This window comes from Polyodon spathula, chromosome 19 (assembly GCF_017654505.1).
Source record: "Polyodon spathula isolate WHYD16114869_AA chromosome 19, ASM1765450v1, whole genome shotgun sequence".
In the NCBI taxonomy this organism is placed as follows: Eukaryota; Metazoa; Chordata; class Actinopteri; order Acipenseriformes; family Polyodontidae; genus Polyodon; species Polyodon spathula.
The window spans coordinates 1477003-1503040 of NC_054552.1; the positions used below are offsets into that span (position 1 = coordinate 1477003).

Sequence of the window (26038 nt, forward strand, 5' to 3'; positions counted from 1 at the left end):
ACGAAAAATGCAAAAACACAAATAGTATGTGTGGTTGTAAAAGTTTAAGCAAGGATAGCACAAGGCAGCAGCTATGCCAGTTCATCAGAAATAACCCCTTCCCCTCACCCTCAGAGCCTAAAAATGACACTAGAAATGGGTCCCCTTCCAACCTACGCTATTTGGGTTAGCAATTTCACTCCAGGGGGGAGGCAGGGAGCAAGCAGGATATCAGATTGAGCTGCCAACTTCAGGGAAGGTTGCTTATTAAACACCATAGCTGGCAGCCTACTGCCACTCTTGTGGGTACTGAACAGTGAAATACAGCAACGATCTCAAAGATGGCTTAAAACAAGAGACACCAACAAGAAAAGAAAAGTCACTATAGACATTTTATTTGAGAGATTGATTTACAAGACAGAGAAATGAAAAGACAGTTCACAAAAGTTATTGGGTTGTTTTTTTTGTCAATATCATTTAACATTAAGTTTTAATAACTAACCTTGAAACACTTAATATTGTTGCTTTTCAAGTTACCAACAATCCACAGGTGTAACATGTATTTTTTTTTTTTATTATTATTATTTTTTTTTTTTTTAACTAAAACATTTAAAAAATAATAAAATGAATTTTTTAAAAAGTTATGGTTTCATCATTTGTTTCTTTAACAAGTTGGCAGGTCTGACAAACTTGGATTTCTGCCTCTTCACCCCAACAAGCTGTAGGTTTCCTTCAGAAAAACTCCGCACAGCCATCCGTCCAGGATCAGACTCCTCGCTGTGCTCTATTGATAAGGTAGTTAAGAAACATTAAAATAGATATAGAACCAAGATAACAGTTCCTGTAAAAATGGAAGTATGACCCATAGATGGAGCAACATACTTTATATAATGATGGAAATAAAGGATTTGTTGATCAGAGAGAAAAAAACAAAAGGTTTAAAATAGATTTGTTGTGAATAAAAGTTATTGCTTAAAAAGGGGACATAGGTAGAATAAAATTATATAATCAATGGAACATGAAACACAAGAATCCCTAGTAACCACTTCTAAACAATAACTACAATGGCACGTGCAAACATGACTGACGGCTAATGGAAGTCCATAAAAGGCAGTTGATGGTTTTGAGATTGTCAAATACTTTTGTAAAGTTAAATCTCAAAATGATTCCAACTCCAGAAATGAGCACCTGGGTCAATGAACAGCCCAGGTTTATGTTTAAATTCGGACATCCTAGACTATTTATTTTAAATCTGCATGTATTTCCAGTAAAAACAAAAGCACTGAATGCTTCAGAAGTTTGAAATGATACTTTGGTGCACCCTGTCTTCTGTACTCTGAAAATATGCAGGACAGGAACTTCCCTAGAAGTCAGTATTTTGGGTATGCATTAACAGCTCCAGCAGACTGAACTAGTGTCTGCCTGGACAACACAATTAGTTAAATTAGAAAGCCAGCAGTGTTTAAAATAAATCAAAAGATCATGTCTCAAATATAGATAGTTCATAGCAAAGAATTAGAAAACTACAGTTTAGGAAGGGAAGAAGGTACAACTCAAAGAAGTTAAACAAGCATGTGACTGTTAGTTCACACACATTATTTGCACTCCTAGAAATCAAACTGGCACATTTATCCAATGCTTCCAGAGGTGTGCAATAGGAATATCAAAAGTGTGGATTACAAACCAATTGTAGTCTGAATGACAGTGCAATCAGAGTCGATAGATCATGTTTCTACTGTGGTTTAATTTGGTACAAAAATAGAAAGTCCATCAGCAAAGTCCTTACTAAGGACTCTCAGCCAACAAAACACATTCCAGACAAAAACCGAAAAGGCTTTGAACAGTTTGCTAGAATGCAAAGAGTGCACAAAATGCACCACAAAACTTTTATAAAATCGCGACAGATATGGCATCAGCATTCTTTGCAACATGATTTAACCAATAAAAAACACAGCAACAGGTGATACTAAGAGTGATGCTACACATAATAAATGGACTGCTAAGGGTTAAATATAAGGCATCATCTTTTAGCACAGCCGCTTACAACCATTTGAGTAATACAATATTAACCCCATCACACCTACCTCCAAGCCTGCGCACTCGTAAAGGTTTTCCACCGAGCACATTGTCAATTTTAACGCGCTTGGGTGCATGTGGGCCTTGCATGTTCCCTCTCAAACCAGTCAGGGACATACAGCTGAGGCAAGTCAAAAAAACAAAAAGGAAAGATGAAAATTTGTCTTCTGCAGGCCTCAAGTCTGTAATCCCTTCAATAATTAGACTGCTTTAGGAGTACTTCGTATTAGTATCCAAAAAATTATTTAAATCTAAATTAGACGTTTCAACCAGAAAGGAAATAAACAAAAAAAAAAACCCACCCAAAACCACATTTTTTCTTTTACAAAATTACTCAAAACTACTGCAAAAAAAAAAACTAATGCTAGCAGATATTTTGTTCTGCTGAAATAAGTGCGCAAACAGCACACCTATATCAGACGTAAACTGAATCCATAGGACTAAAACACTATGTACACATAAAAAAAAAAAACATGCAAACACATTATACTGATAACATTCCTAATTGTTTCAATGCAAAATTAGCACCAACTACTTTGCAAGTATAATATAAAATGCTGACATTAACCTCCCAACCTGTGGTGGAAACAAGATGTATATGACAGCACTCTGCTATTAAAGCACCTCAAATATACAAATGGAGTTCCAGTTAATTTATTCTTCACTCATAAGCAATATTTCATTGGTTTTGCTCGAGCATGGCTTTGTCTCACTCCCCCCTCATCTTGCAAATGCAATAAATCTGTTCAACAGCCTGTATTTTAAACAGCGGCCTGCCACGGTTATTTTCTAAACAAGCAATCCAAATGAGGGACAAACAGGATTATACACTGCATCACATAAACATATAGGCTTAATTCTTACCTAGACAGGTTCCTCTTTCTTTCTGCAGCAGATGTCATTCCCATGTAGGACGGTTTTCCTGACCGTGCAGGCTTTTTATTATTATTAAGCAACGAAGGAAGACCCAACCTGTTCATTTAAAAAAATAAATAAATAAAAAATTCAATTTAGGGATGTCTAATGCAAAGCCTAGTGGTAGAAAAAAGTCTCCAAATACACTCAAGGAGCCCCCCCCCCCCCCCCCCCCCCCCCCACCCATTTTACCCCCCCCCCCCCCCCCCCGCCCCCCCCCCCCCATTTTACATAGTATGGAGGGGAGAAAGAGCTTGGTCCCTCTATTTAAAAAATAAAAAATAAAATACACGCATCTATCTATTGTTTTGTTTTTGTGTAAAATTCTGTTAAAGCCATGTGTTTACTGAGATCCTCTCCAGTAAATTTGTAAGAGGACAGAAAAAAAAAAAAAAAGCTAGAAACTACCCTATACCACCTCCTACACCAACCCTCCTCTCCCCACCTCACCCATGTCATTTTCCCCTCAACAAAGCAAGCAAGCCATTCACAAATCCCCCTGTGTATGATCTAGTTTAAAATTCCAAGAGTTTTCAGCAAAGCCCCATCTCACAGGATTAATTACTGAAACACCCCTTCTAGGAACAGGGCCAAGAAAAGTGGTTGATGTCACTGTGTCAGTGTTTCACCTTGCTGAGGCAATGATGAAGGCATCAAATAATAAGCAGCAAGAACCTAGGACCACCATCATCACGAGTCATGCAACAGGTTCCTAAAAGTTTAAATGCATTAACTGCTTAATGACCCTTTATTTCTTTGTTTTTGGGACAGTTTTACCAGGCTGGGAAAAAACTAAAAAACAAACCTTTGAAGAATGCTACTGCCTTTGCTGCTCTCCTGGCCCTGCTCTAGTTCCGCACTGCCGAAAGCGGTCTCTAATTTGCTCGAACCAGGGCTTAAGATCACTGTGGCGTCACAGTCAGCTTGCCTGCAAACATCTGTCAGGTTAAAGGTAAGGTTCAGGGGGATGCTGCCGCAGCTAGTGCCATCCTCTGTTGCACAAGAGGTGCCAGAGTCAGTCAGCTTTGGGCTTTCCTCCTTGTTGGTGGTTAAGCCTTCCCTCTGCAACGCCCCCATCCTGCAAGCATCCTGTGTGGGCTGTGCTCGGCAGATCTCGGGAGTATACAGGATAGGGAAGACACCCTCATTGCTGAAGGAATCGTCAAGCCGAGAGACGCAGGGATTTGTTGCAGAGGTTTGTGCCAAAGGGGACTCCACCAGTTTCCTCCGAGTCGGTTTGTGCAAGGGGACTCGGCAGGGCACGTCCGTGGATGGCAGGACGTTCTCCTTGGATTTGTCCTCAATTTCTGTAAGGGCATAACAGCCGTTATACATTTCATCAATGTGTTCTGAAAACAGCTATGAAATACCTGGCCAGTCATCCCTCGCTCTAGATGTAACCAACATGATGGTAGATAAACCCTATAAAAACATGGAGGTGCATAAGTTATAGCTTTGCCTGCATTTCTATTGCTTCCAGGGCTGTGACAGAATATACTTGAGAATTCCTTGTGTCTAATGCACAAAATAAAATTATCCATCTGAAATGGGGGTGGGGGCATACAAAAATCCAACTCTGCAATTCAGACCCTGCATTATTAAACAGATTACTCAAATTAATTTAAAACCAAATACATCATCCGCCATGCTACCAACTCCCTCTCGTCAGATGGTAAATTAACAGTTTGTACCTCATTAGAACAATGAATGTATCGCCGTTGTGTTCTAACTAGCCTTCCTTGTCAGCAGACAAATGTGCAGCCTGATACATCTTCACCACACAGAAATTAGATGGGGTACTTACCATTCCTCCAAGGAGTGAGGGACTGCAGCCTTATACACTAATGGCAAAAGGTTTTTATTACCAGCTCTTTGTTGGTGCTTTATAAATCATGATGATATTTAATTGCTTGTTATCCACCCCCCTCACCCCACACAAAGCATTCCTTACTGAGGGACTCAAGTTATTCTGAATGGTGGTTTTACTATAAGCCTTTTTTGCGTCACACTTTACTTAAAATGAAAATACACAAACCTTCTTAGTATGTCACCTTCCACTCTTAAAAAAAACATTTCAGTGCAATGCAGTACAGTACAAGGAAGTGCTCCAGTTTAATAGTCAGATGGATTTCATCATAACATAGCTTTGCATTAATTCTTTGCCTGCAAGCAAGGCAGAATTAATACAATAAATTAAAAGATCTGCAGTAGTTCTAACGTCAATGACTTTTCACCAAGGCATTGTAGGAATGTATAGTAGCTTGGTTTCCACTACTACAGTCCTACACTTTACAGCAGCAAGCTTGTTTTTATTTAGAGAATCTGTGTTGCTAGTAATTTATTCTCAATAAAAAAAATAAATAAAAAAAAACACACCACCTGACTTCCAGATCACAACCATATCAGAATCTCAGTTGCAGCTTTGAAGCCATGCATCAGAACCTGCCCACCACACAGTAGAAGTGCTAAACAAAGGGCGCTGTAGACAGAGCGGTGCTTTAAAAGCAGATGAATGGCACTTAATATCTGAAGTACAGAGAACATAAATACCATCAAATTAAATTAGAAAGAGCTTGGTTATCCTTTAAATAAGAGAAATATATCAATTCAGAATTAAACAGCTACAATAAATGACAAAACTGTTTTTTCTTCCACCATGCCAATCCTAATTGGCACATTCTAACAAAACAAAAAGATGACAGACAGCTTTTACTCTACATAATTGCCTAATGATCTCAACTGGAGATGCCACTAACCTTGCTTGTAAAATTTACTTTCTACCCTTTTCTCAGCATGTTGAATTAACGTATTATATAGCGGCAATGTCAATATTGTATATTTACACACAGAGAATATTTATATTAATATGTTAATATTCAAAAACAATTTGACCAATTCAATACTAAAAAGGCATTTTCTTAAAAGCACTGGATTTAAAAAACATTTTTAAATAGCCCTCAGTTTTTCAGTTGCCCCCAGCCCTCTAATACATTTAAACATTAATGCAGTAATTATATTGACTCCAAACGTTTCGGTTCAAAATTGTAATGGATAATTTTAGGCTGTTTTTACATCTTGGGTATTTGATTTGTTTTCATTATAAATTTTAAACTGAATAAATTGCTTCCTGAAACATTAGGAATTGCATTTATACAAAAAAGGAGCAATTTTATAGCTCCCTTTCTCAAGTGTTTAATTTTAGTTTCAGACATGGTTGCCTGAAGTTGCCATTCAGTTTGCCACTAACTATGCAAAGGGTTCTCACCCACAGGAAGCAATTCATCAAAAGGCAAGGTGTACAAACATTAGAAGATTTATGGATCAATGTTAATGTGAAAAGCAGGTTGCAATATTTCGCAAATATGAGTCACAGCCCACATGCTGAGGGGGGGAGGGGGGGTATGACAAAAGATATTGATAAATGGGATTAGTTCTAATGGAGATTTGGGACGTAATAAATGGTAGGGATTTTTCTTCGGTACATATTAATACATGCATGAGAGGATATTTCTGGAAACTATGCTAAATTAAGAAAAGTCTAGCGGGATATATGTCTTTGCACGGCTAAAACTGAAATAAGATATTAATGTATGCATGTCTATAAACATTTATGGGCTACCATACCAATAACTCATAATAACCTAAAACTCCAATTTTTTTGGTTTGAATCATGGAATTCCAAGCATATGTCAGTGAATGAATACCAGCTACAGACCTGCTGATGGTAATGCTATCCCCCCGCGTCACAACACTACATCAGCTGGTACAGACTGCTGTACTTTGGCTCAGCTTGCAGCCTCTCTAATAGGTCAGGATGGTCCTCTATACATTATTGATGCTGCTCATGTATCACATTCACACTGCAGCCACTGCCTTTCATTTAGATGGCTTGTTTAAAAAAGGTCCATCCGACTTGTGCCCTCATTACTCACAAGGCACCATCATACAGTTACTCCAATATGGAAAAAACATGAAAAGAAATAAAACAAAGCTGCAGTGGTTAAATCATCTAAACTGGATGGATTCATAGATTGGTTAATACTTTAATATACTTTAATACTTGTTTATCACTTATTCCACCCCCATCCTCACACATTCAGGGTTCTTGAACAAAATGATGGAATGATTTCCTTTCATAAAATCGGACAACACACATGCATGCATGCATGCATGCATATATATATATATATATATATATATATATATATATATATATATATATATATATATATATATATATATATATATAAAAACAAAATTTTTCCCCACCAAAGGGGAACCTTCAAAAGGTTCCCTTGGAACTTTTAAGATCAATTAGAAGTTTACAAGATATCTAGTTGCAAATCACAAATATAACATGTGAAATGGACGCTTGCTTGCTTGTACTTGGATGTCTGCATTTGACTTCAGCCTTTAAAAGGCAGCAGTTAAGAGCCACCTTTACGTTATGAAGGATTCTAAATAGATAAACCTGTTGTATAACGAACGGAAAAAAAACGACGAACAAACTCCCAAATGATTCAATAGTATATGGCTTAGTCACCATAATCAACACAAACTTATCCCATGTGTATACATGAATGTTAAACAGTTTGTTCAACACAACTGCACCTGGCGTGGAAGAATTATTATTGCCAGTAGAAGATAAAAAAAAAAAAAAGTTATTTTGTCAACTTTAAATTGAAAGGAAAGTTGGTGCACTCAACCCCAATACTGCAGATTTACATCTTCCTGTGACTTCTGGCACAGTGCCATTAACAGAGGAGCTGATCTCACACCTAATACAGCTGTAACCTTCATTTGCATGGATAAGAAAAACAATAATCTGCATTGTTCAGTAAAAACAGGAACATTTACTACTCTGGCATTTGTACACTGCCAAACCAACACTGTTCTTAGTAACAGTCAACCACATTGTACTGGGAGTTCTTTACACTCAGGTTTTCCTAGCCTCATGTAACCATGCTTTCCCCCAAAAAATGATACATTTTTGTATACATGAGGGCTGCAAATGAACATGTTTCTTACAAGCAAAAAAGATTTAAAATAATTCATACATGCAAAGTAAAATGCAAGATTGAGCTATTCTTCAGAACCTGTAAAGAGCACTGAACAGAAATAATCCATTTAAAAACAAAAAGATTGGTAAAATATACATACCTTAAAACAGTGGCATATTAAATGTGTCATTTAGCTTACGTTACTAAAAAGGACAGTTTGAATGACAATACTTGGATGTGACAGACACGTCCTGCTAAAGTTAGATTCATTAAGTTTTAAAAGTGAAGTTTTAATTTTGAAATTAGTTTCATATAGTCCCCATCCTTCTCAGAATGTGTATCAAAACAGGTTAAAATAAGTTTTCCCTAACCATTGCCTCTGTATGCTGCAAACATAGCAATTAAGGCAACATATGTCAACTATAGATGCGTTAAATAGGACTACAATAGTAATAAAAATGCAACATTTAAATTAAACTGTCTTATTTTTATAACTTGTTTTGAGTTTTTTTCTTTTATGTAAAAAGTTACCTCACACGCTCAAACAGCAGCAGTTACAAATAGCATCATTACACTCATCCAGACAGGACCTTAAGTTTCATTTGGTTCTCATGGACACCAATGAAATCAGACACGGACGCACAAATTAAAAACACGTTGCATCTCTTAGGATAGAATTACACAACGCCAAGCACAGGGGTTCATTAAAACCACTTCATCTGACATCAGAACTTAGTCGTCTGCCCCCCCCCCCCCCCCCCTCGTCAAACGATATTTCCACTACACTATTTATAAAACAAAAAAAAACAAACTTGCACTTGACAAAAAAAAGTTATTCTGCCTGGGCAGCTTTGAAATTAAGATATATGTTCCCCTGCAAGTGCTGGATCGTCTTGCCCACAAATTTAAATAAGTATTTTATACAATTACCATAGGCTCTAGGGGGAGGAGGTAACAATGTCTTTGGGGGAAGATTACTTATATAAAAGCAAGCAAGTGAAATATGGACTTTTAAATAAGTAGTAATGAAGTCCACTGTGGAGCAGGTGGTCAGTTTTCTTTAACACATGGTGGGAAAACCAGGATTTCAATAGAACATCTTGAAACAATTAGGAAAATGAATTTTTCAGTGCAGAAATCAGCAGAAAAAGTTTATTATAGGTTATATAAAAAAAAAAAAGGTTTTGAAAGCGCATCTTTCCTTTATTAGCCTTGTCTTGTGTTAAGATTTTATATGCACGCAATAAGCAGATTAATGTTTTAAACTGAAAGGGTGGATTTGAAAAACACCAACCTGCTAGCTTTAACAAAATAACTATTTATCTAAAAAGTACTAGCAATACTTGTTACATGATGCCCCTTCGCTCACACCCCCAAGTTAAACATCACCTACAACTATTTTAAGTGCCAGTCCACAAAGGTACAACACCTTTGGAGGTATTCATATCCATGTAGAGAAAGTCTTTCAACATACAGTAATGTAAAGACAAATTCAATAGTACATTAGACTTTAGATGCACCAATACTTGCATGCATTAAATAATTGATAGCGCATTAATTTGCTTTTATTTAAATATGAAAATGTATTTGATATACACACACTATGCAGAACACATAGCTAGCTCTGTATAAAAATCTCACAAAGCATGCGGCATATGGATTCTTTAACAAAAAAACAAAAAAGGATACAAGATGAATCCCCCATCATCTCATGTTGCTTTTACAACATTTCCACATGTCCAGTAACCTCTAGTTAGCATAGGGAATGTAGTGGTAGAAGCTGGGTCAAATAGCCTGTTCCTTAATTACCTCTGTAAACTGTCAGTGCTAAATAGCAAACTTTTTCTTCTTTAAGATGTTAAAAGTTGGTTTATAAATAATCTACCAAAATACCCAGTGATTAGATACCCTAATCAGTAAGACAGCATTGCAAATGTGCTCTTTACATTTAGGTGGTGTGGGACAACTGAAAAACATACATCTAAAAACCAACACAAAAGAGAGCCACCTTACCTTGACAACATTTCTCTCTGGCTAAAGGACTCTCTGTTATCTCCGCCAACCACCCTCTCTGTGAACTCTTTCTCTTGTGCCTTTCTGCACCTGTAGGAAAAGAAGGATTTAAAAACACATTTCTACAAAAAAAAAAAAAAAAAAAAAAAAATAGAAACAGAGAGAGAGAAAGCAAGGAGAGAGAACTACATGGTAGGGAGTGTATTGTAACACTTGCTAATTCCATTAAGGTTAGAAATAGTCAAAAAGCACTTACTGCAAGGAGTGTTCTGATGGCAGACGAGGTGCGAGAAGGAGATGATGGAGGACAGCTCCTGCTGGCTGCTCGGGTTGTGCTGTGGCTCCTCCGGTACTGGCTGATCGGCCCACACAACCCCCCTCTCCCGCAGCACCAGGTGTTCCAGTTCCTTGAACTCAGACTCAACCATGAAGCTCGCCAGTCCAGCCTCCTTCAGGGTCTCGTACTGTCTACGGAAGGCTGGCAGCAAGGAATTCAATATCCTGTAAAACAGAAGCCACTTTTAAATCAGAAGGGGGGTGGGCTGGCTAACCAAAAATTACCTTTAAGAGCTTAGAAGGTGCTTCCTCCTCCACACACATACACAAAAATCCTAGACAAGCCAGGAGGCCCTCTACTGCTTACTTTTCAGTTTGTTTGTTCTCCTGGTCCTGAAGGCCAATAAGGTAGGTTATGTGTTCAACACGTTGTTTCAAATCCAGAACCTCCAGCTGAGAATGGTGGCAATCCAGATCTTTTTGAAGCATCTGAACAAGAAAAACACAAAAACAAGGATGTATGGGTCTATAAAGAAAGAATACAAAAAAAACTGTGCAAACATTTCAAAGCAGTGTACCATGTCTTGAGACAACTGCAGTAATAGCAGCGTCCAAGCACGGTTTAATGCAAGTTTGTGTGTCAACTTCTCACAGTACTTAGAAATGGAAGGGTCACGACAAGAGTGTGACAAGTTTCAGATACTGTATTGTGCTGCCTTAGGTAAGTTCAAAAGAGAGCGGGCAACTACCTCTTGGAAGTAGGCCAAGAGGGAAGGGAATTCGAGATCTCGCACATGAACAGCCAGTGTATGCTGCTGAATTGGAAGACAGCGCAGCCTAGTGCTTAGAACTGCAGACTGGAAGAGAGATTTCAGGAAACACACTGTACAGTACTACAGCTTAATGTGTCTTATTCAGCTTTTAAAAGATGCTTCACTGCACTGTAAAGCAACAAACCTAAGCAGTCAAGCCGGGAGTATTTAAGTTGTCCCACTGAATGACAGGGGGCACACCCAGAGGTCTACATGAAACAAGCCTGTCTAAAGTGTGGCTCTCTTGCTAGAGGTACATGAAGGACTTACAGGCACCTCCACCGGACCCACCTCCTTTTAAAAAATGAAAATACCATGCAAGTACCTTTGTGAGGGTCAAGCTCTTTATGAATATACACATATATACATGCATTTATACTCTTTCTACAGCCAAACATTATAAATAAATAAAAATACATCTCTACTCCATGCTATGACAATGACGCAGGAGAGACCAGACTACCAAGAAATCTCACCCCAGTGTGTGTCACCAGCCTCTGTGATTGGTTCTTTAAAATTAATAAAAACTTGTTTCAGGTATTTCATACCAAGACAGCCTTGTCCTGCAGTGATCAGTGACCATCATCGATCTCTGTCTTATTACGATCTCTGCTGAAAACTAAATCACTCCTGCCTGCTGCAGTATTAATTAGGGGGTAGCCCATCACAAATATATTGGTTTAAAATAAAAAACAACACACACAGCAGAAGAAAACCTAAAAAAATACCTGTCCTTTAAAAACTAAAGATGCAACAGCCATCTCGATTATAGTTCTTTCAACAAGTGAAATTTTGTATCATGTACCCAAAAAGCAATTGCAAGAGTATTTCTTTCTACTGTATATTTTACGTTGCGCTCAAATAAAAACAAACACACACACACACACCACTTGCTGATATTCCTACCTTAGGAATCTGAGCATCCTGACCCAGCAATCGCATTTCATTTTCAACACGGTGCAGCCAGTTGTCGTTTTCCTCAAAGCGCTGCTGCACTTCCTTGAGCTTTCGCTTCATGTGCAAACGATGGGTAGCAAGGGCAGCCATCCTTCGCTCACGTTTACAGGTGGCCTTAAAACAAGAGCATATCATTACTTTTCAGACTTGCAGCTTGGATAAAAAAAAAAAAGGAGGCATGCACCTACAGTTCCAATTTTTAGTGCAAACATAGAACATGGAGAAAGGGGGGTATACATTATTTTTTGGAATGCTTTCTATCCACCAACAGAACACTAACAGACTGAGAAATCACCAGTGTCACTGTATTCCTTGCAATTACTCACATAACGATGGACATATCGATCGGTACAGCTCATGGTAAACAAACGCTAGCCTTAGGAATGTATTTAAAAACAGCAGGATAGAGCGGGGGGGCGACAGACAGCAGTTTTGTGACGTCAAAGGAGCATGAATAGAGTTCAATCAAGCATACAATAAAAAAAAAATAATAATATTAACAACCATCATCACCGCAAGTAGTATTTAGCTCCCCCCCCACCCACAAGGTCTTTAAACTTAACCAGACAGCCAGCAATTATAGCACAACTGCTCTACAGCAAAGCCTTCAAAGACAGATAGACAGTTATCCACTATTCTTCAGCTGTGCAAAGCTGTTAATTCTACAGGGAGTCTCGCTGTTGTAACAGTTTAAGGGAAGAAAGAAAATAAAATGTTCAAAAAGCTTTTTGTATGGCTCTGAACTAGCAGATTTTTTAAACAGCTGTCCTTTATTCACAGGACTAGTGGGAAATACCTTACCTGCTGCTTACATTTTTTAAAGGCCAATATCGGTTTTCTACATAACACTTAAATACAAAGTACAGAATTACAGTATCAATTAGACTTCACCCCATAGCGATATAAAAGCAGAATACTGCTATTTAAGTTTGTAGTTCATAGCGCCCTCTTACACGGACTAATGTACTAAATGCAGCTATGGGAACCTGGATTTCAATAGGATGGATTGAAGTTCTTTAAATGGCAGACCTTCAGAAAACAGTATAAAAAGAATTCAAATAAGCATCACAAATGCAAAACTTGAACCAAAGTGGTGCTGAATTTTAAGGCGCTGCTTTAAAACGACCCCAAGGATCAAAAGGTAAGTTCACAGGAGAGAACCAATGAAGGAAACTATCCATCACAAGACCTTTTTTCAAGCCAATGCGCATGCTATCTGCATTGCAAACTGAGACCAAATTATTCAAATCTCACCTTGGTTTGGGAATCACGTTTGCTCAGAGAGATTTCCAAGTGAAACTGCAGTCATGAATTTGCAAAATTCTAGTACTCTGCTGTATTTTAAACTATGCAAGTTCTCTGAATTTAAGTGCCGGGATAATGTGAAACAGTAATTTAAGATGTGCATGGACTACCGAATCAAGAATGACATGATTCTATGTATTTATTGACTATTGGGTTGGTAGCTTTTTAAAGAAGAGCATATGAAAATAAAACATTTGCATGTTAACCATGCATGCTCAGTGGAAAGTATGAAAATGTAAACAGGATTTACAGCAAGCATACAAAACAATCTTGCAAAATATTTGCATCTTAAGTTTTTTTTTTTTTTTATATATAAAAAGAGCAGCAGTTTACAGCACATTGTGTCTTCAGGAAGTGTGTGGAGACCTAGCATTACTTGCAGCCATACATCTCAGTTTCATGAAAATTCCATCAAGAGGACATGGATGGCGATTTTACTTTAACCTCTCTCCACAATTAATAGCTTGTACTTTCTTACTTAACTAAGCATGTGCCTGTGGAAACCTCACCTTTTCAGCTTTATCATTTGAACACAGCAGCTGTACTTGCTGGTGGCACTGCTCTCTGTGGGCTGCTTTTAGCTCGTTCGTTTTCAGTTGCTTTTCCAAGTCCAGAAATTCTTTTCGGATCACCATTCGGTTTGTAAAGACACTTTTAAGGGATTCTTCCATCCTGCAGAGAAAACAAGACACAACCAAATTAGGCATGGCCTTAAATGGTAAACCTACGTGGTTATATAGATTACCATAAAATGCTTTAATCTCACCAATAAATAAAAAAGGACAAAAAAAAAAGTAAAAAAAACCAAAGTGTAGTTTATTTAAAAATTAACAATAACTTGTTAAATAGACCTTCCCCGATGTTAGGAAACCTTATTAAAACGCTGCATACAATACCATTTATAACAAGCAATTAAATCACTCTTATTAGTGGACACGGTAAACTAGCATCGGCAACCACACCCTTGTTGACGTTACAGGATATGCCTGAAAATCCATGATCCATTCCTGAAACACCAGTAGTAACAGTATAACTATACTGGCTTGTACAGCTCACTATGCAGGTGCTGGTTCTGAAGGTCTACATTGCATACTGAGTAATGCGATAGCAATTAAAAGGGGGAACAATAACCTTAAAATAAGGATGGGTATGCATTCAAATAAATCTAGCTTACCAAATCGTGTAACGTTTATTTGGCCAAGTAGCTCAGTAATGGTTTTTTTCAAGGTATCAAGATTCAGCAATACTCAGTCATTTCAACTTCCTAACTGGTAAGAATTTCATTATAAAAAGTGTCAGGAATGGTAGTTCCAGAGCCCAGTACTAGTTGAGGCTGAAGAAAATTATGGTGAAGGTGACATCCCTCATCTTTAAAATTAAGTACAGTATTTCACACATTCTTATAATTAAAGTGATTAATTTCATGTTATTAAATGCTGCGTGTCTAAACCTTGGGTTTTTTTCTTGCCATTGTGATCTGCAGCATGAAATGGAGAATGAATAACTTAAGCCCATAAAATGAGCCAAGAAAAAAGGCAAAAAGGACATAATATTTTCAATTCTTTCCTTTACAAAGAAAAGCCAAGTGCTTCGACAGTAAAACAAAGCAGATTTATATCAATAGTCCACTTTCTAGATAGACAGATTAGATAGATAGGAGAGAGTCGGAGCTATGTGACCGTACTTCTCAATGTAATCCCCATTACGTAAATAGTGCTGCCAAACTTCTGAATTTTTAATAAGGAGAGAAATCTGCAGCTCAACTTCTATATTGTAGATTGCGAATGCCAGGGTATGCACTGCGTAGGTGTACTAATACTTCAAAGTTACGACTGCCAGCACAGCACTTGCAGTCTGACCCACAATAATGCTACTGGTTTTGTTTAACAGAACTTGAAATCGCAAATAAAAAAGTGTTTCCTACACCTTGACTATGATGCCGACAGAAAGAGGAAAAGAAATACGAGGAAGAGAGAAAAGAGAAAGAAATTTTACCCACTTCCAAAACTCCATTTTAAAAGTAATATAATACAGTCTTACTTTTCTATGTCAGTTTGCTTCTGATTGGAAATTGCCAAAAGACTTAGACGACGGCTTTCTGGAACTGCCTCTTTTTTTTCCTCGTATTGCTTCAACCTCTCTTTCAGAATAAGAATCTGGGAAATAAAAACAATACATTTTAAAATAGAATGCTTGCATACCCTCCATCCTTTTTAGCGTATAAAAAAACGACGCTACAAAAATGCATCAGGTTCACTAACATTTCTTTGCGGTTCTATACAGGCATTTGTCCAACTCTTTTCTGCAACTTCATACCATAAAAAGCTTTTTCCAGGTCATAAATCAAAACTTTTTTTCCCCTTCTCAAAACTCAGTTTAACAGTGCACTTCAATTTTCATAACAATCACATCTATTTTAGTACTATTTTACATACAGTAACATCAAAACTGCCTTGAAGAGTACATATGGACTCAGTTACTTACCTCTTTCTTTTGCTGTTCACAAATTACAGCATACTGGCTGATGTGACTGTCCAGGCTGACAACATTGCTCTTCAACTGGAGTGGGGATGAGAGAAATAAATAAATGTATATGTAAACAAAAGTTTAATATTTCAAAAGATGTATTCAACTCTACAGACATAACAGGCATTAACTGTATATTTAAAAAAATAAATAAATAAGATAAAAGCAGATACTAAAACTTACTGAGGACTTAATATCCTTGGCTCGATTTGCGTATTTCAGCGTATTGTAGGTGTCATCGTAAGACATAGCGGAGGGGCTAACAGCGGCGATCATTACTGTGCGGCAGTTCCCTCCCAACGAATCCTTCAGCAGCCGAGTCAGTTTACTGTTCCTGTAAGGAATGTGTGCCTTGTTCTGTGGAAGACAAAATAAACAGTGACATTTCAAGAACGCTGGATGAACCTTAAAACTGATCTCTCTTTCATGGTGCAAGATTATTAAGAAGAAAAATCTTAAACTTTTGGCTACTGGGAGTAGGGACCAGAGCATAAAGTGCCTAGATTGATTAGGATCACAGATTTGAGTGTGCTTTTTAGTGTCCGATGCAGGCATGTTATCATCCCAGCAGTTACAATTCCTGTCAAACTTCCAACAGCTGAATCAAATGTTGACAGTTCTTACTGTGGAGCATTGTGGTTGCAGTGTGGTTACTTACTCTGATGTTTTAGCTTTACTGTATAGTATCTCTTACCAACCAAAGTTGAATAACACTACAATAAATAAATAGAAAGGTTTGTCATGCAACATTTGACCAAAAAAACTACCACCAAAACAAGATATATAAATATTTAAATGCAAAAATGCACTGCTAATTTTAAGCCACTGCTTATTATAAAACACAATCAACAAAATGGTTAAGGGTTTAAAGCAAATGTGTCCTTTTCTCATCAGAACAAAAGCATTTAGTCACATAATCACAACATTTCACAAGGCTGCTTGCAGATAGATGAGGCGTTTCGTTACTTTAGGACCTGCAGAAAGCAAAAGGGACAAAGCCCACCAGTTCAGATAGTTTATATTTCTCTATTTTACATAGTTCTGGTGCGATAGAAACATTTCTCAATCATTAACACCTCAGATTCCTTTAGGGAGTTTGGGTATACAGCACTGCAAGAAGTTTGGTCTGCTAAATAGATGGATAACTTCTCAGCTAACCATATGACATATTCAGGCTAACCTTTTGCACGCATAACAAATGTGGGTTTTTCAATTCTTAATGTAAAATTAAAAGAATTAGATACCTGATCACCATTACTATATATATTTACAGCACATCTTTTTGTAATGACATTAAGTGTCAAAACACTGTTCCCTTCTGAATTTTACATCTGGAAATAAACTATTATTTCCGTTTAAAGAACAGGAATCGATAACCCAAGGGCACCTCTGGCTCAGAGGGTCATGGCTACGTGGAAGCTGCCAGTGTTTTTTACTCCCACTTAAAATTGGCCATTTCATTAGCAAAAATGACCAGTGAAAGAAAAGAAGTTCCCTCACTAGAGCCTTACTGGAAATTGCTGCAGGCACAAGGGTTTATTGCTTGGTGCCATGTAAAACAAATGCAGGTCACTTGTTGCAGTGTGTAGTAGTGGCAAATGCAAACGCAAGGAAGAGCAGAGCTCAAATTAAAAAAGTGTTTTTTCTTGTGTGCGCTTTTAATGGAATAAACTTAAGAACTTTAAAATATAAAATCACAGTGGTCCTGTCATAATCTTTGAGAGTACGACCTGTCTGGAAGTACTAAATCGTGAGACCACATATATACAGTTGTAGATAAATGTTTACATACCCGAATGGAAATTTATAATTTCTTGAAATTTCTCAATTATAGGACAAATATTTTGTAACAAAAGTTTTGCTTCTGTGGATGAGGAAATAAAAAGGTACAAGAAATAGATGACTACAATTATTTTTCAGCAATTATTTTTGCAAAACTCCAAAAACGCTAATTCAAAAGTATTCATACCCTGAAAAGGAAAATGAAATTAATAGCTAGTTGAGGCACCTTCAGCAATAATAACCGCTTTTAAACGATTAGAATATTTGTCAGTGAGCTTTTGGCATGACTCTTTAGTGATTTTTGACCATTCAATGCAAAATTGTTCCAGTTCATTCAAATTCCGAGGTCTTCTCTTCTGCACAGCCACCTTCAATTCATACCAAAGAATACCAATCGGATTTAGATGGGGATTTGATTGGACCATTCCAGAACCTTGATTTTGTTCTTCTTTAACCATTCTGAAGTAGATTTTGATGTGTTCTTTGGATCGTTGTTGTGTTGGAACGTCCAGTTACGCTTTAAACCAAGTTTTGTAGTGGAGGGTTTCAGATGATTGGTCAATATATTTTGGTATGCTATGGAATCCATTTTACCATGTATTTATTGGAACAAAATTTCCTGTGCCATTAGAGAAAAACAACCCCATTAAAAGATATTACCACCTCTATGCTTGACACTATGGTGTTCTTTTCTTTGTACACCTCCAGACTTTCTCCAAATGTAACAACTATCAACGTGACCAAAAAGCTTGAATTTTGTTTCATTGCTCCACAAAACCCTTGACCAGAAGTCATAACCATCATTCACTTTAAGCGATTGTGACGTTTTCCTAAGAGTAGCTTTTTATCCTTCGCCCGCGACCATTGAGACCACCATGCAATACTCTATGGTTGAAATGGAGGCCCCAGTCCTACTTGCAACCAGTTCACTTTGAATATCTTTGGCAGTCAATCTCAAGTTGTTATTAACCTTCCTCACAATTCTTTTACTTGTTCTTGGTGAAAGAACCTTCTTTCTTCCAGACCTAGGGAGTGTTGCGACAGTACAATGAGTCTTGTACTTCTTGATAACAGAAATTGTTTAAATTGGGATACTCAAATGCTTGGAAATCTTCTTGTACCCTTCTCCAGCTTTAAGACAATAAATAAATAATTTTCTGCCTAAGGTCTTCGGATAGCTCTTTAATTTTTCCTATACTGACTTATTGGTAATGACAGCAATCATATGCCTGAGCCTAAGAATGTTCAGCCACAATCCAACATTTTCTAGAGTTCTCTAGAATTAGGTTCTGCAATGTCATTGAAATTTCTAACACCTTGTAGACAATACCATCATAGCATCTGAATTAGCATTTTTGTAGTTCTGCAAAAAAAATTGATGGAATTGCAGACATCCATTTCTTCCACAAAAGCAAAATTTTGCTATAAACAATCTCTTTCTGGCTGAACATCGATTCTGTGAGTTAACAGAAAATTAAAATTACAAAACAAACTACAAAAGAAAGATACTCCAAACACTACAATGGTGAAGTCACTGTCACTGTTTTCTGACTCGACAAAAAAAAATTAAGGACGGGCGGGATAAAACTGGAGTCTGCATTTAATTATATAGCTGGGATCACTTCACTGTACATCAATGGCATGCTTAGGCAGCATATTTACAATGCAAGTGGCTTGTACAGAGTCTCTTTAAAGAACAGGGGAAGCTGAAATACTTAAATTAATGAATCCAGATATATACATATATAACATACCAAAATTCTGTATCAGACTCAACTACCAAGCCAATAAATAAAGCAGATTTAACAGCATTTGTTTATGACAAGTACATACAAAACGAAAACAATTCCAGTATTATTTGTTGGACAAGGGAAAGAATCAAACTAGCCCAAGGTACTCCAGTCACGACATATTTTTATTTACAATAATGTATAATATCAATGTGTTAATTATTTTTTCAAACTACTACATTGCCTCCAGAAATCGTGACTCTCACCCCTCCCAAACACAATTTCATTTTTATTGTTTTCACTCCCAAGGTCAATAAAACGTCTTGTGTTTGCATGCATTTAAATTCAACATTAACACATTTTACCAGTTGGCTGTTTTTGCTTTGCAACTGCTGAACCCCATGTATTTAAGCTGTTAATATACCCTTGGAGAATACATGCAATATGGTTTTGATTATTAGAGCACAATGGTTTCTGTCACCTGTTTTATTACTTGGGAGACCAAATGCCACCCGGACTTATTCGATTCCATTGAACCCTTCACACAGCCAAGCACACTGTCTAAAACCCAAACGCAGCCTTAGAAAAACAGCGTCAAAACAAGGCTTTTAAACTCGTGTTGGAAACAATTACGGGGATGCCAGTCTAAAGAAAAACACCCATGGGACTGGTAAAATGTTGCCTTTGTATCAAATTGCTTTACATTAGAGCCCTAATTTAGGAACTGGGAAACAGAGGTCACTACAGGCACTAGGTGGGTAAGGACTTCCACTAGCGCAAAATATTTGCCAGTCTACTTAGGGAGATTTGCTTGCAATTGAGACCTGCGGTGTTCAACCACTTTTCAATATGTCCAGATAAGGTAGAAGATGGAAAGGTTGATCAATGATGTATACACACACACATATATTCGGTTTATATAGTAAAGGGTTTGTTTCCAGATGGTACAGGATGCAAGTGCACTTCCTTGTGACTCCTGTCATTTTTTCTAGGTCCCCCTCTACAATATGATTACATCATGCTACCTCTGTCTTCTCTTTCAGTTTGCAACACCTCTCAACCCACTCCCTGCACACTAATTGCAAGACCAGACATGCAAATTAGTTAAAAATAAACCTCTATTTTTTTTTTAAACCATAGTTTTATTTACTCAATGCAAGGGATGCAAATCTTGTTTTGTTTTTTTTTTTAAATAGGTTTTTTGGGGTCTGGGTAAAACAACATTAAACACATAGATCAATTTCAATGAGACAGAAAACATGCGCACAGAAACAAAACAAACAAAAAAAGAATACAAATATATTTCAATTTTGACAGAAAACAATCAACTCAAATGCACAGGCGATAATGATGTCCAGCCACTATATTGTATGAAGACTTACCTTGGGATCTGCTAGTGCATTGATTATATTGCCCAGGGCCAGCAGTGACCGGTTGATGTTTGCTCCCTCACGAAACCGCACTCCTTTGCTATTGGTGGCACTGGCCCGCTCTGACCCGGCAAGGTCTATAAGGCACATTTTAGCAATTTTGACATTTTGATTAATGCTAGCTGTTCTGTCCTGTTGCCTTACGTAAATCTAAAAGGAACAGGGAAAACGTATTAGTTTTGCAATATCAGTTCATTTATACAGTACACTTTATATCAGTGTTTTTCAATCCTGCTCAATATCCCCCAAAGTCTGAGGTTTTTTATTTCAACCAGGTTTGAGGAGCGCACAACATAATGTAATAACTCACCCACTAGAGAAACATTTGTTTTGGAGGAGGCCTGGGGTTCCTCATTGAAACATATTAATTTGTTAATTGTACAATTTGCCACGCTAAGCAAAAAATAGACAGGTTTCCAGGTACAATAAGAAAATAAGATTTCATTTAAGTCCCACATATTCTTCCTTATAATTTATTAAATTAAACAAATTAAAAAAAAACTAACTTCTGCACAACACACACAGTATGGTTTTTGCTTTCTTCTGTTTTAGACCCATCTTGTTGGCACAACCTATCAAAGTCAGAGACATTCAGGGCCAATTTTGCAGTCGTTCTCAAACTAAAAGAATACATTGATGAGGTTTAAACAAAACAGAGCCTTTTGTAAGCTTTGAAATATACCCATAATTCGTGCAAACTTTTACTTTACTTTTTTGTAAGAACTCTTGTGTGTTTGCTTCTGGAGCAGCCACTGGGCACCCCACAACTACAGCTCAGAAAAGGAATGTAACCTCTAACCCTACACACATACTATTCTCTAAATTGGACCTGGGCAACGTGTTTACCTGAAACACTGCGTGGGACCTCGAAGACGAGGCATTCACATCAGTTGGATGCTGTGTTCTATTTTTGTTCCCGTAATCCAGCGCTTCAAGGATATGCTCTGCGGATTTAGGCTACAAAGTGATGGCACAAAAGATTTTGGTTATCTATGGAGGTCTTAAATGAATAGAGATTTTACAGATTTTTATTTTTCAATTCACTTAAAACAGACACTTCACATTACAACCAGTGGTTTTAATGTACTTCATTGTTTCCAAAAGATTCCATTCATGCGATTTAACTATACACACATTTATATTTGGTCAAGTTATTTTTATTTTTTTATTTTGTTTAAAAAGGATCCCTCCTCTCCTTTGCACTGACTAATTATACATCCACTGCTGTAAAGGCGTACCCGACTCAGCGTAAGCCCTTGCACAACTACACCCTGATCGCCACCTTCTCGAACAGCCAGTGGTCCAGAGTTTACAAGGAGGTCACGGATCTGCTCATTGTACACCTTAAAAAAAAAAAAAAAAAAAAAAAGATAAAGCCACGTTATTTTGGAGGTTGGCTACAGATGTCGTAGTACAGCAGATGCACACTAAAAGGAAAGTAGTAAAAACCCTTAATTCTGACTAGAATTACAACGCCACACAATTCAAGTAGACGTAGTTCAATACAAACTCAGGCTTTTTTTTTTTTTATGAAATAGTCAAATGCAAGGTGACATCAAACCAATACTAAAAGTATGGTGTTTTCTGAGAAAACTACATTTCCCTGAACTCCCTGCAGGAAAAATGATCCCAGGTCCTGCAGTCACCAGATAGACAAGTAGTTCCCAACTGTACCTTATTAATTCTGTAATTATCTTGTTAGGTCAAGGTAACTAATACAAAATGGTTAACAAGTGCTTATATCCATATTACACTTGCATCAGCTTTAGAAGACCCCCAAGGTCTACCCTGATGAACAATAAATACATAGCATAGGGCAGGGGTATTTAACCTGTTGGGGTAGTTTAGTTATTGTAGTAGGTTATGTACACAGCAAAACTGATGGAGTAAATCTAATAGAAGCAACCAACATTACTGAACGAGGAAATCAGTTTGTACCGACACGATAAAGTACAATTAAACAGAACATATCCAACAGCATCTTTCTTCATGTTTTGAAATGGTATGCAATGCCAGGGTAGCTGTAACCACACCAACCTGGCTTAAAACAATGCACATCTGGTTTATTCTTTCCTCCCTGAGGTTACCATAACATTGATCAATGCACAGTAGCAGCAGTTGCCACATTCCCAACAGAACGGTGAAACCTCTGTCCTGTAAGTAGTAGTTAGCATTCATCCCCTCCCTACCTTTCCACTAATAGGATTCTAAAACAGAAGTGCAAAGTATTTTCAGGACACCTGTTAACATATTGTTCAGACAAGCAGCATGCATGTTATTAAGTTACTTAGATACAATAAGCTGTGTTTTTTTTTTTTTTCATTTAGACTTCATGAGACAATGAACATCCACAAAAAAAAGAGAATTCAAACAGGACTCACCTCAAGATAAGATACAGCAATGTCAAACGTTTTATCATCTTTAACCTGGTCGATGCGGTTGTATAGCTCCTTCATGGTTAGATACATCACGCCTGGTTCATTGGGAGAGCCCAGCATTGTGTGGGTCTTCCCTGCTCCAGTAGCACCATACGCAAGCACTAGAGTGCAAACAGTTTGAAATCAGCACACTTAGAATAAAACTACAACGCAAACTGTTTAAGATTAGCCAATGCTTCTTGCTTTGTTTTGCAACTACAGTGCAGAGCATTGCATGGGGCAGGGCACTGCAGTCATGATGTCACAGTCACCCACTTATTTATACTGTTGCTACATGAAACCAACTTGTGTTTATCATAACTGTATATACTGTACCTGCATACTGTATACTTGTGAACTGTGACTTGTACAAAATACACATTTCTCAAGTTCTCACCTGTGCAATTGTACCCATTTAAAACTCCATCAAGCAATCCCTTGGTTGTGTTTTCAAAAACCTCTTGTTGGGTCGAATTTTCTCCAAAGACATTATCAAAGACGAACTTGAGATCCTTGTTCGCTCTCTTGTTAATGTCCCTGCTTTTTATTTTCTGACCACGGAAAAAGCTAACCTCCTGCTCTTTTGGGTCAAAGACAAGCATGTGGTTGTCCACCACATGAACCACCGTCCTGAAGTTTCCTTTTGCCTCGTTCTGGTTCTCAGGCCGGACACGAACCACTACCCTCACATGGCTACACACATCGCTCCCACTGGCAGACATTGCGCTCTGCTTTTTTAGTTTTTTTTACAACATAGAAAATCCTTTCGGGTTTATCCTATTGCCTGCAAAAAAAACAAAACAAAAAAAAAAAAACTTCAGGATGAGCAAACGGACATACCCTAGGGTTTGCATTAATATCCACATTTCTTTACTGCTCACATTATTTAATAAGTTGTGGTTGAAGTGCCAAATGGAGAATATAATAATAAACATATTGCTCAGTTAAGAACACAGTACAGCAAAATAGAAACAGTACAACTACTGCTGATGTAGATTTTTGTTCTCACCTAGTAAAGAGGCGGGGGGGGGGGGGGGGGGGGGGGGGGGTCATTATTTAGAAATGTTATTCATAACGACTTTCTAAATGGGCCCTGCCTGAGGTCAAAAAAGATTCACCTTTACTGAACTACATAAGTATATACTTTAAAAACAAAACAAAACAAAAAAACAATACAAAACCAGTACTATGTTTCTGGGGGCGCACCTCGATATATTAATATTTTTTTATTGTTTTAACTGGCGAGGGAGCGAGTGTAAGGCACTGCCGCAGGGGCGGTGCTATGATGCCCTATAAACAGATACGCCTCGGATTGACTGTGACGCTATACTGTAAGATTGCACTGTGTCTACCAATTCAGAACAAACGCCCCCCCGGAGGCATTGCGCCCGGGACTGGGACTTGAGCTTTACAATTCGGCACCTTACATTTGGTCACCCCTACTTTTGGGTCGCTCTTTTCAAAACTCAGCTCAACATCATGCTTACAAATTAGCTGGTGTATGGATAGGTGCTTTATGAAAGCAATAATCTATCACTACCGTATATAGATATTTCAAAAATAAATTAAAAAAAAACACCACTCTCCATACTCGTGTAACTTTGAAAACATATAATTGTCTAAAGTCATTAATACACGCCCAAGACAACGTTTCTGTTCTGTGCAGATACGTATTGGGTGTATAATTGTTTTACTAGTACCACAACACCATGTTTCCAAACATATCATCCTCAAACATATATATATATATAATATATATTAGCTCAAAGAGCCAGCTGCCCAGCGTTTCGCTATGTTGTGCATATCTTTGTCAAGGGGGAATGTCATCTGAACTGGGCAGAAGCGCTTACACATTGCTGACAAGGCCACAAAACAAATCATACCACCGAGGCGGGTGGCGGGCATTTTTCAAAATAAAACATCAAACAAAACAAAAAAAAAAACAACACTGAATCAATAACAACTCTACAAAATTACACGTTACTTAGGACGGCACTCACCTGGTACGATGTGTCGGAGTACTAAGGTACCGTCTTATTACAAATACCCCTTTCCTACTACAAAAAAAAAATCAAGCTTCTAAAGCTGATGTCTGCGACTCTTTCTGGGGGAAAATTCAAACACAAGCCGCTTTCCATCCCGGTGATTTTATTGGACAATGCAGAAAGCTGAGCGCCAAAACGTCACGGCGTACGCTGACAGAGAGCCGTGCGTCGGGCGGAGCCCAGTGCAGGCTGTGACGAAGCCGCTCCATTGAAAGGTTGAGCTGAATTTTCTCTTGAAGAAAGTTCTGCAGTAGTACCTGTGAAACGTTTATTTGAAAAATAAAACTTTTAGGTATGTAGACTAGTGCAGGAGTAAGCAAAATCAGACGAGAAAGATACACATGTGTAACACGTTTGAGTTTAAAACATACACGTCTGTCCTTTTGCATTTCGTATGATTTACGTGAATCGTATGGAACGCGAAAAACACGTTTTTTTGTGTTTCATGGCGGCTTAAGTATAATGTAGTGTTTTGCGTTATTTTGGGGGTTTTATCAGTTTTAAAGTTTTGCAAACTGGTGTTATTGCTAGGGTCGGTTTTTATTGAAAAATATCGAACTAAAAATGTTTTACAGTGTGTTATGTTTAAGTACTTGAAAAGAACAAAGAATACACAAATAAAGACAATTTCTGCATTGCGTCAGCACACAATTTCGACGGGATAATACAATAAACCAGTAACCAGTTTGATCACAAGTAATCATTTTAACTGTTCTCTTAAACCAAACTTTAATGCTATGTGTTTTTTTTTTTTTAATGATTTATAAATATTCAT

At 37.6% G+C, this 26038-nt stretch overlaps 1 protein-coding gene across 1 annotated transcript; it reads right to left on the minus strand.

Annotated features, from left to right (window-relative positions):
- Positions 1–373: 373 nt before the first annotated feature.
- kif18a (kinesin family member 18A) lies at positions 374–25359 on the minus strand. The gene is made up of 18 exons (XM_041217908.1): positions 25219–25359; positions 23616–24002; positions 23183–23340; positions 22040–22144; positions 21648–21758; positions 20754–20951; positions 16043–16216; positions 15818–15892; positions 15374–15489; positions 13843–14005; positions 11978–12142; positions 10627–10748; positions 10240–10484; positions 9984–10073; positions 3776–4277; positions 2920–3027; positions 2064–2176; positions 374–763 (listed from the first exon to the last, which is right to left on the minus strand). The coding sequence occupies exons 2-18, from the start codon at positions 23938–23940 to the stop codon at positions 621–623; spliced, it is 2913 nt and encodes a 970-aa protein (XP_041073842.1). The 5' UTR covers positions 23941–24002; positions 25219–25359; the 3' UTR covers positions 374–620.
- Between the last annotated feature and the right edge of the window lie 679 nt (positions 25360–26038).

Bases quoted from the DNA above. Each gene is read 5' to 3' on its own strand.
- kif18a (XM_041217908.1), bottom strand. From the start codon at position 23,940: ATGTCTGCCAGTGGGAGCGATGTGTGTAGCCATGTGAGGGTAGTGGTT. The intron at 23,341-23,615 runs GTGAGAACTTGA...TTTGCACTCTAG, and splicing joins AAATGGGTACAATTGCACAG to TGCTTGCGTATGGTGCTACT. The intron at 22,145-23,182 runs GTGAGTCCTGTT...TTTTTTTTTAAG, and splicing joins TTGCTGTATCTTATCTTGAG to GTGTACAATGAGCAGATCCG.